General features: G+C 57.2%; 1 protein-coding gene across 4 annotated transcripts; it reads left to right on the plus strand.

Annotated features, from left to right (window-relative positions):
- Positions 1-5173: 5173 nt before the first annotated feature.
- Positions 5174-9633, plus strand: NXPH3 (neurexophilin 3). 4 transcript variants are annotated; one of them, XM_060203668.1, is made up of 4 exons: positions 5174-5724; positions 7388-7465; positions 8011-8661; positions 9121-9633. In XM_060203668.1, exons 3-4 carry the CDS (start codon positions 8092-8094, stop codon positions 9193-9195), a joined length of 645 nt encoding a protein of 214 aa, XP_060059651.1. In that variant the 5' UTR covers positions 5174-5724; positions 7388-7465; positions 8011-8091; the 3' UTR covers positions 9196-9633. The 4 variants fall into 4 exon arrangements, with proteins under 4 accessions (XP_060059651.1, XP_060059650.1, XP_007525691.1 ...); XM_060203667.1 differs by lacking the exon at positions 7388-7465 and having other exon boundaries at positions 5176-5724; XM_060203669.1 differs by lacking the exons at positions 5174-5724; positions 7388-7465 and adding an exon at positions 6679-6845.
- The last annotated feature ends 515 nt before the right edge of the window (positions 9634-10148 follow it).

Here is a 10148-nt window from a genome sequence, read left to right on the forward strand (position 1 = left end):
GGCAGCACATGTCCCAGAGTGATGTCTTGTTCTTCCTCTCTCTCCTCCTTTCTCATTAATAAGTAAAAAATCCTTTAAAAAAATACAAAACCACCTGATTCACAGGATGATGACGGGACCTAGTCTACTCCCTTTATCTAGACCCACAGGCCTGGGCCATTGGGCCCCTGCCCACCTCTCTGACTGTCTTAATCCCCCACCCCCACCCTCCATTCTATTCTCTCCTTCCTGTTCCCCCAAAGTACCGAACTCTTCCCCAGCCTCAGGATTGGGTTCAGGATTTTAGATTATGCTGTTATTCTCTCTGCCTGGAATTTCCTCCGCCCCCACCCCACAGCTCTCCAGCTGACCACAACCTCCTAGTCTTGTAAATCTTGGCTGGAAGGTCAGATCTTATGCTCTCCTGAACCCTTCTAGGTGAGTTTGCATAAGCACCTCCTCTCACACTCAGAACTTGGTATGTTTCCCTTGGCACCCCTTGCCAAATCTCAAGCTTGTGTGTGTGCGCGTGTACACGTGCAGACGATTTAAGCACTAACCCTTCCACAGCCCAAGTTCTTCAAGCGAACAAGGACTACAGTCTCTCTGTTCACAGATGTACCCCATATCCAGCCTAGGGCCCGACATAAAAGTAGACACCCAATAACTATTTGTGGAACAAATGATTCTTTCATCTTGTCTTCATCAGAGCCCCATTCCCAGACTAGCTTTCATCTCTGGCCTTTGCATGAGTGGTTCCCTCTGCCTAGAAGTTTCCTTGCTTCCCCTCCCACCTGGGCTGTACCACATATCAGACAAGTTTCTCTGAAATTTGTCCTTGGACCCCACCCCATCTGAATTAGAATTTCCCTCTGGTCTCCTGTATGTAGCATTCAGTCATTACCCTGAAGCTGCAAATGTCCAGATAAACATAAGAGAGTGGCAATAATGATCTACTCCCATCTCTCCCCCAGACCTCTCTACACCAGTTGGCTCAAGGGCACTGACTGTCTTTCACACATCAGGAACCCCATTTTCCATTTATTCAATAGGCACTAATCAGGCCTCCACCGTGTGGTTTTCTTTCCTGGGGAGGAAAGAGCTATAGGCAGGAGCCTTCCTGGGGAAGCAGGTAAGTACATGAGAAGCCCAAAGTCAGAGGTAAGGCAGCAGGCATTCAGATGCTGGTGAACCAGAGGAGCTTGGGGTGGGAGTGGGACAGGGCACTGGGTTCTGTTTCCTTTTTAAGCATCAATAGCCTGTGGATCATAGATCTTTGCTGAGAGGACTGGGCCTGAATGGCAGATGTGCTGGGCATTACCTCTGCCACAGCTGTGCACAGAGCTCACTGTGACTGCTATCTGATTCCCCTCCCCAGGACAAGTGTGAGGAGTCAGTCAGTCTGGGTTCCCATTGCCAGAGGAATCATGGTTAAACCCAGTGGGCCCTTTGTGGTCTCCTCCTTGCAGGTTGCTGTCCCTCTCGATGGCCCTGTATCTCCTCTTCATCTTTTTCTTTTTTTCTTTCTTTTTTTTTCCTCCAGGGTTATCACCAGGGCTCAGTGCCTGCACTACAAATCCACTGCTCTTGGAGGCTATTTTTTCCCTTTTGTTGCCCTTGTTGTTTATCATTATTGTTAATACTGTTATTGTTATTGCTGTCATTGTCAGACAGAACCGAGAGAAATGGAGAGAGGAGGGGAAGACAGAGAGAGGGAGAGAAAGACAGACACCTGCAGACCTGCTTCACTGCCTGTGAAGCGACCTTCCCTGCAGGTGGGGAGCTGGGGGCTCAAAGTGGCATCCTTATGCCAGTCCTTGCACTTCATGCCATGTGTGTTTTATCTGTTGCACTACCACCCAGCACCCTCTTCTCTTTCTTTACACTCCTCACACAGTAAGGTTCATCACAGTAGAACCCAGAGGCTGCTTCCATCAGCATAACCTGGGATGGAGTAGGGACTTATAAAAATGCGTGGTCCTGGGTCAGGAAGATAGCACAGTAGTGATACAAAAGACTTACATGGTTGAGGTTTTGAAGTCCCAGGTTCAACCCCCAACACCACCATAAGCCAGAGCTGAGCTGGTAAAAACAAAAAAAGAAAAAAGAAAGAGAAAAGGAAGGAAGAGAGAAAGGAAGTCATATTCCTGGGACTGGGCAGTAGGTAACACAGTTAAGTGCACACACATGCAAGGACCTGGGTTCAAGACCCTGGACCTGTGGAGGGGAAGCTTCATGAGTGGTGAAGCACTGCTGCAGATATCTCTCTGTCTCTTTCCCTTTCCCCCTCTTTTTCTCCCCTTTCCCTCTCAATTTCCCTCTGTTTCTATCAAAAATAAATCTAGAAAGAAATAAAAAGAAGAAAGCCATGATACTGGGTTCCCATCTTCTAGCTGTGCTCACTGGGGTGAGCCCCTGGTGTCTGTGTGCACACAGTGAGCTCCACCTCATTCTGCTGGTCACAGCCAAGTGGGAGAACTCCCTGCTTTGCCCCACTGCCGCTCTCTGCTTTCAGGGTCAGCCTCCCTGCCCAGCCTGTCCCTGGATGCCTGTTCCTGCCTGGGACCCTTTGGGGGCTGTTCTTCCCCTGCCCACTGGTTAAATGCTAGTGTGCCCAGAGATCACCCTATCCAAGCCTCTTGATCCTTTGTACAACCCATGTCTCCTGCACTCCAGGTTAGACTCCTCTGTCTTCAGGTATCCAGCAACATAGACTTGATGTGGCCAAAGCAGACCCCACCACCCTCTCCCAAGAAGCCATCATCCCTCCTCACCTGTGGGGTGAACATCCATTACCTGAGCCAGAAACTTGGGGGTCACCTGCAGCTCTCTTTCCCCTTTATCTTACCAACAGCCAAAGGCTGGTTATCTTACCTCCTAAAGAGATGTTCAGTCCCCCCACACGGCCTTCATTTCCTGCCTGTCTGCCTCCTCCTAGTCTCCCTTCTTCCTACTGACTTCTTCAAAAGCTTTCTAAAATGCAAATCTCACAGCAATCACCAGCTGCCTCAAAACCCATCAAAGGGGCTTCATGAAAAAACGCCCTAACCATGATAGCACACCAGCCTTCCTCAGCTGCCCCAGCCTCCTCTTCCTTCTCCACCTTCCAGTATTGGCAAACTACTCCTGCTTTTAGTCTCCACATTTGACCCTTTGGTGCCCCCTGCCAGAAACAGCCCTTACTGGGCTGACTCCTCACCACTTTGGTATCACCTCCTCCAGGAAGCCTTCCTTGACCCTCCCCATTCTACCCTATCTCTACCATCTCCTGTGCACCAATGATGCTTGGGAGAGGGAGCTGTTATTCTTCTCAACATACTGAGTTAAAGCCATTGATTTTCATAGTTCTATTCTGCACTGGCCAGCAAGATCCTTGAGGGCAGGGCTGTGTCCCATTCATCTCTGTGTCCCATTGCCTGGCTCCCCTGGACAGGTTTGACTCATGGATGACTGCAGGGGGAAACTTGACGGAAGTGTGAGCCAGGAATGGCTGTGAGGGCATCGAGGGCAAGCCTGGCAGGAGGCACTGGCGGAGCAGAAGTGTGGGAAGCAGAAAAGCAAGAGCTTCCCTTCCTCACCCTCCCACGACTGCCCGCCAGCCATTGTGCCTGCTCTTTGTTTGCAATGTGTCTCATTAGTTCTCACAACAATGGATCGGGGTACAGGTATCAGAGAGCCAAAGCAAGCTGCCCAAGGTCACACAGCTGGGCCTGGATTGTGATGTGGGACAGTCTGGCCTGGGAGAGTGTGCTCCTTCTGCTGGGCCACACTGCTCTCCCAGGACAGGATCTCCTGGAGATGGACAGGAGTGGGTCCAGACACCTCTGCCTCACTGAGCACCGGAACCAGCTGCCCACACTCAGGCATACAGCTCTCTCAGCCAGACCAGAGGCTCGGAGGCCAGGCAAAGATTTATCTGTCCTTTTCTTCCCTGGATTCAGAGGGTCTTTTACTAGACATGCAGCACCCCCTCCCACCCAACCCCACCAGGCAAGAACTATGACCTCCTAGTCCCGCCCAGTGTGACCGGGGAGCAGGGGGCTCTGTGATGCTGTCTGGGTTCTGCGGAATCTGTCTCCCTCATCACACTTGGCCCAGGCTGATATTAAGATTCATCTGCATTCCCCGCGCACCCGCATGGCAGATGGTGGGGGAGGAGGCTGGGTGCATGCTGGGGGTTGCAGCCAGAGACCAAGGTGGGCCTTGAGGGGCACCAAGCACAGTGCCCACCCATTGTGCCCTGTACCCTGCCCCAGCCTGGGGCACCTCCTCACCTTCATGGTCTCCAAGAGATGTTCTAATTTTTCTGGAGACTAAGAGAGTCCTGGAATTCCAGGAAGAACATGTGGAAATGGGAGGGGGGAGCAGGTCCCCTCTTGGGGGAATCTTGCTCTGGGATCCTGTTCATCCTCCTTGCTGTGGAGGTTTGCAGAAGCCAGAGCTGACCAGCAGCCCCCTGAAATACAAACTCCATGACCCAGCCTGAGGACTCCCAGGGAGGGCAGGCGGGGAAGAATGGAGAAACAGCCTCCAGAGGCCTGGGCCACCTCACTCCTCAACTTTCCTCCGACCCTGACCCTGACCTCAGGATCCATTTGGCCCTGGGTGACCTTTGTAGCCCTGGGTTCCAGTCAAGTTCAGTGGCAGCACTGGGGGTGTGAGGAGGCTTAGGGAGGCTTACCCAGTTCCCCAGAGGAAGGCAGAAGAGGAGAGAGGCTGACATTGTGACCAAAGGGAAGCAGGTTAGACACCTAGCAGGACTTCCCGCAGCACGGAGGCAGGTCTCCGGAGAGAAAGTGGACCTTGAGCTGTGGGCAGGGACTGCACTCAGGAGATGTTCCTTTCAGCTGGCGGAATGGGTTTGGGAAAAATATTCTCTTTAAATGTCAGGTCTCCTGAGACTAGGGTAGGGCGGCAGGCTCCCCAGACCCCTTAGGGAAACAGACACCCCTCCAGATGGCGAAGAAGAGGGTCCCCACAATCTGTTCCCACCCTCTCCCTTCCTCGCTAGAGTGCCCCGCCCCGCGTCCTGCCCTCTAGGTCCCCCGGCTGCGGGCCGGCAGGGGAGGAGTTAACGGTGGAGGTACCGGTTGGGCTCACAGTACCTGCCGCCGCCGCCGCCGCCGCCGCCGCCGCGGGAGGGAGGGAGGGAGGGAGGGACGAGGAAACGGGAACCGCCTGGGCTCCGGGAGCGCTCCAGTCTGGTGGGGTGCTGCGCGGGGTGCGGACCGCCGGGGCTCGGAGTGGCCAGGGGCGTCCGCCAGGGGGCGCGCCGCGACGGGGCGGGAGGGGCAGTCTGGTCCAGGGAATTAGCTCCAGGGACGCGCGCGCGCGGGTCCCCAGCACATCTGGGCCAGAGCGGCGCCGCTGGAGCCAAGGGGGGCGCGGGGCGCGGATCTGGAGCGGCGGAGTCTTGGCCCAGCTGGGGCCCTTCGAGGCTCTCGGGCGCACACCTGGGACCTCGAGCAGGGGCTTTGCCGCGCACAGCTGGGGCAGGGGGGCGGGGGCGGCGGCTGCACAGCTGGACCAAAGGGGGCGGGGTCGGTCCTGGGCGGCAGACAGAGGGGAGGGCCGCGAGTCGCCGGGGACAGGAGCTCGGGACGGCGCGCCTGAAAGAACAGGGTTGAGCAAGGGGCGTGGGACCCCGAAAGGCAAAGAGGACAGAAAGGCACCAGAGAGCAAAGGAGGAAGATGCGACTGACTCGCTGCTGCTTCGTGTTCCTAGTGCAGGGCAGCCTCTATCTGGTGAGTGGTCCGCGGGGAGCTGCGCGCAGGGGCGGGGGCCGCAGGACTGGGGGAGAGCGCGGGAAGCTTCCGAGCTCGGAAACTTTCTCCCCCTTCTCCCCCTTACATCCCAGGATGGAGGGGAAGCCTGGAGGCTGGGAAGGGCGGGTCCGAGGCCCGAGACCGTAGGGAAAGGGTTAATAGGGGCGGGAAAAGGGCGCTGGACTGGCCCACCCACTCGGCCGCCCGTGGCAGAAGGTGCGACCTGCTCGAAGGAAGAGGCCGACTGCGGGGTCGCGCCGGGTTACTCGTCCTCTCCCCGGCGCCCCGGGACGCGCGGAAGGGCGGGGGGGGGGCGTGCAGCGGGTGGAGTAGGGGAGCCGCCTGCCAGATCAAGGGGCGTGGGCTTTGCCTTGACCCGGGGGACCCCGAGGGGGCCGGCAATGGGTCACCCGGCGAGGAGCGGGTCCAGGCGAGGGGCGGCCCCCGCGTCCTTCTCTCCCGCCTCCCCTCCCGCTCCCGCCCTCCCCGCCTGTTGTTTTCCTCTCCTCTCCCGGCTGCGCGCAGCCCGAGCCCCACAGGACCTGGGCAGGCGGCTCCCGCCCCGGGCTCTCGCGGCAGCTGAGCGGGGCGCCCAGAGCTCGCTCCCCGAGCGCTCGCGTCTCCCGGAGGCCCCGCACGCGGGGGAATCCCACCCCAGCCTCAAAACCCGGGCTTAACTCCCCTCCGACTCGGCCCCCGCCCACCCTGTGGAGGAGATTCCTCAGCCCCACATCTGGGTCTTCTTCTCCCTCAAAACAATAATCCTCTTTGCCCGCTGCACTCCTCCTGCAGCCCTTGCCCCCACCCTTCCACCATTCCACTGTGACACCCCCCCCCCAGAGCCCACAGCCTTGAGCACGGCCCTCAGGAGCTTCCCTGCCCGCCGCCCCTCTACACCACCACCACCACCACCACCACCACCCACCACCCCACCCCACCCCTCCCCAGCATCCAGGATGTGGCCAGAGCCAAACCTGGGGCCCTTGAAGACCTCATGCCCCCTTGGAGTCCTTCAGACCCAATCCCCGTGGCATAGCTGTGACGAGCCAGTGGCTCTGATGCTGGAAATACAGACATAGAGGACGAGTGCTCCCTTCAAAGTGAGTGCTCCTTCAAAGGCTGGGCAAGCGCACCCCAGGGACTGCCACTAGGGTCTGCCCCTCATGCCCTGCTCAAGAGCTGTCCTGCTCCTGAGCTCTATCTGCTGCTCTCCCCCACCTCCCCCACCAACCCCCCCCCCCACGGCTCAGGCAGGAAGCCTCCCCCAGGTGTCACATGCCACCAAAGCTAACCCAGCAGAGGCTGAAGCATCTTGGCACAGTTTCACCAGAGATTCTGAGGAGGGAAGGAGCTCAGCTGAAACCCTGCACAAGGACACGTCTGGTCTGGTCTGGTCTGAGAGGCAGGGCAGTGGGGGTGGGGGCGATCCTTTGTCACAGGCCACAGGGGTGGATCCTGACATCCGAATCTGTGAAATGGGAATGAGAACTACCTGCAGTGCAGGTGCTGTCCTGGCATGTCACCACCAGCAGAGTATTTGGCCTGCCACACCCTTGCCCACCTTGCGTGTGGCCTACACTACCAGTCTGTCCCCAGATCAGGAGACAACACTGGTTCTGCTTTCTCATTCCACTGTCTGTAGGTTCCCTTGGCCTCTGATGGTAGAAGTAGTCTGGGGCAAGCTGGGTGTCTCACCTGACTAGGCAGAAAGCCCCCAAAGGTATGGAGTGTTCCTCTCCTGTCAAAGCAGGATGGGCTGGTGTTCCCGTTCTTTAACTCAGAGATCTTTTCAGCAGAGACTGTGCTTTCCCCATTGGCCTGGGACTTTCAGAAGCATTTCAAGAACTTTACCATAAGACTGGGGGCTTTTTCAGCACAGGGATATATGCTTCTGCCATCCAAGGTAGGGGCGAGTCCACTTATCAGCAGCTGGGTCTCTCCCATCAGACTGGGTACTTCCTAGGGATAGAGCCTTTCTGTCTCTGATGCTGTGATCCCCTGGAGAAAATATTTGACTATTCTTCCACTGAGTGGTGGCCAGAAGCAGAACAGCAAGAAAGGAGGTGGGGCTGGCCCAAGCGTGAGCGTCAGAACACATGACTGGAGCCACCATATGAGCATAAGTGGGCAGAGTGCAGGACCCCTCAGCCTCACATCACAGTAGATGGGCCAGGGAAAGGTGTTGCTGGTGCTGGTGGGGTAGATCAGAACCCCAAGGCATTCTGGCAACAGAACCTTCGCTCTCCTCCCCAACCCTTCCCGCAGGTCATCTATGGCCAGGATGATGGTCCCCCCGGTTCAGAGGACCCTGAGCATGATGACCACAAGAACCAGCCCCGACCCCGGATGCCTCGGAAACGGGGCCACATTGCACCAAAGTCCCGTTCCATGATCAATGCCACTCTCTTAGGGCTGCTGGCTCCACCTGGTGAGGCATGGGGGGGCTTTGGGCAGCTCCCCAGTCGCCCAAACCACAGCTCCCCACCCTCAGCCAAAGTGAAGAAAATCTTTGGCTGGGGTGACTTCTACTCCAACATCAAGACGGTGGCTCTGAACCTGCTGGTCACCGGGAAGATTGTGGACCATGGCAACGGGACCTTCAGCGTCCACTTCCGGCACAATGCCACAGGTCAGGGCAACATCTCCATCAGCCTTGTGCCCCCCAGTAAAGCCGTGGAGTTCCACCAGGAGCAGCAGATCTTCATTGAGGCCAAGGCCTCCAAGATCTTCAACTGCCGCATGGAGTGGGAGAAGGTGGAGCGGGGCCGCCGGACCTCACTGTGCACCCATGACCCAGCCAAGATCTGCTCTCGAGACCATGCCCAGAGTTCAGCCACCTGGAGCTGCTCCCAGCCCTTCAAAGTTGTCTGCGTCTACATAGCCTTCTATAGCACAGACTACAGGCTGGTCCAGAAGGTGTGCCCAGATTACAACTACCACAGTGATACCCCCTACTATCCTTCTGGGTGACCCCAGGCAGGCTATGGACGCTGGGCCAGGGCTGGAAGGTCAGGCCTGCCTGTGCAAGAGGTCATCCATCTGGACATTAGGCAGGCCAGGGGAGGACTACAGGCAGGGAGGGGGCTGGAGACAAGGAGAGGCCAAGGGTGGCTGGGTCCGAGTCTTAGGTGGTGAGGGAGGACCCCCAAGCTCTGGCTCTGGCCTGTGGTGGTGGAGCAGCCAGGACACAGGAGAGCTGGTGGTAAGCAGAGGGGGGCAGGAGGAGTTCCTGCACAGACTGGGGGTGGGTGCTTGTGCTGTGGGACAGACAGGTAGATGGTGGATCCAAGAGCTCTCCCACCCCCAGGGCAGATAGACCAGTGCGACCCTGATGGAGTCCAGAAGAGTCTAAAACCTTGGTTCCCTCCCTGCCAGCCTGAGAAAGGACAGCGACAAGGAGAGGGGTGTTTCATCAGCGTGGACACCACGCAGACCAGAAAGATGACTTGAGACTGGCATCCTGGGAGCCAGCACTGGCAGCCTGGCAGGCAGCTCAACAGCACCACCCAGTGGACATCTCTAAGCCCTTGTCCTGGGCTGAAGTGGTGACCCTTGGAATCTTTAGCTCCTGGGCCTCACCCTTATCCAGCCAAGCCATCCCTTTCCCAAATTCTCCTGCCCTGTCCCTACTTTTGCTTCCCCATGCTGATGTGATACTGACCTTAAAACAGAAGCAGAGGTCAGGGGAAGGGGGCCAGGGGCAGCACCCAGCACCAAAGCCGTCATGTATCATGTGTTCCTCCTCTACTCACCCTGCCAGCTCCTTTGGGGGCATCTTAATCTAACCAAGCAGCCTTCCATGGCCAGCCTCACCTGCCAGATCAGGGGGCTGGGGGAGGCCAGCCAGGAGGGCAAGCTGGATGTGCTCCGTAGTGTGTGTCTGTGGGGAGTGGGAGGGGCGGGGTGGGGAGGGAAGGGCCGTCTTGGGATATCACCTGAATGTCAACTTGTGTGCAGAATCTTCTTGTTGGTGCAGGGAATAAAACTTTCCTGGGGGCTTTTGACTCTTCAGTTGTTTGGGAGGGAGGGACTGGGGTGCATCTGATCAGACGGAGATATTTCCTGGAGACCAGAGCTGTTAAATGCCAGCTGCGCATTGGTGCAAGTAGGGGTGGGAGTGATATCTGCTAGGGCAACTTCAGCTTAGTAGCATGAGCTGGCAAGTGGCTCAGACCCAGTAAAGGTGTTCCTTGTGCCCCACCCCCAACCATGCCCTCTTGGTGAGCCAGCCCTCTGGCCTTGGGGGAATTCATTCTCCACTTTCCTATTCTTTATAAAAAGAGTTTACCCAGCCCTGATGTCAGTGGACCTCTGAGTCATGAGCAGGGTCTGTTGAATCATAAATTTGAGTCCCACCCCCAGAGTATTCTGTAGGTGTAGGTGGGGCCTAGGACTTCGCTTTT

Source organism: Erinaceus europaeus, chromosome 12 (genome assembly GCF_950295315.1).
Source record: "Erinaceus europaeus chromosome 12, mEriEur2.1, whole genome shotgun sequence".
Lineage (NCBI taxonomy): Eukaryota > Metazoa > Chordata > Mammalia > Eulipotyphla > Erinaceidae > Erinaceus > Erinaceus europaeus.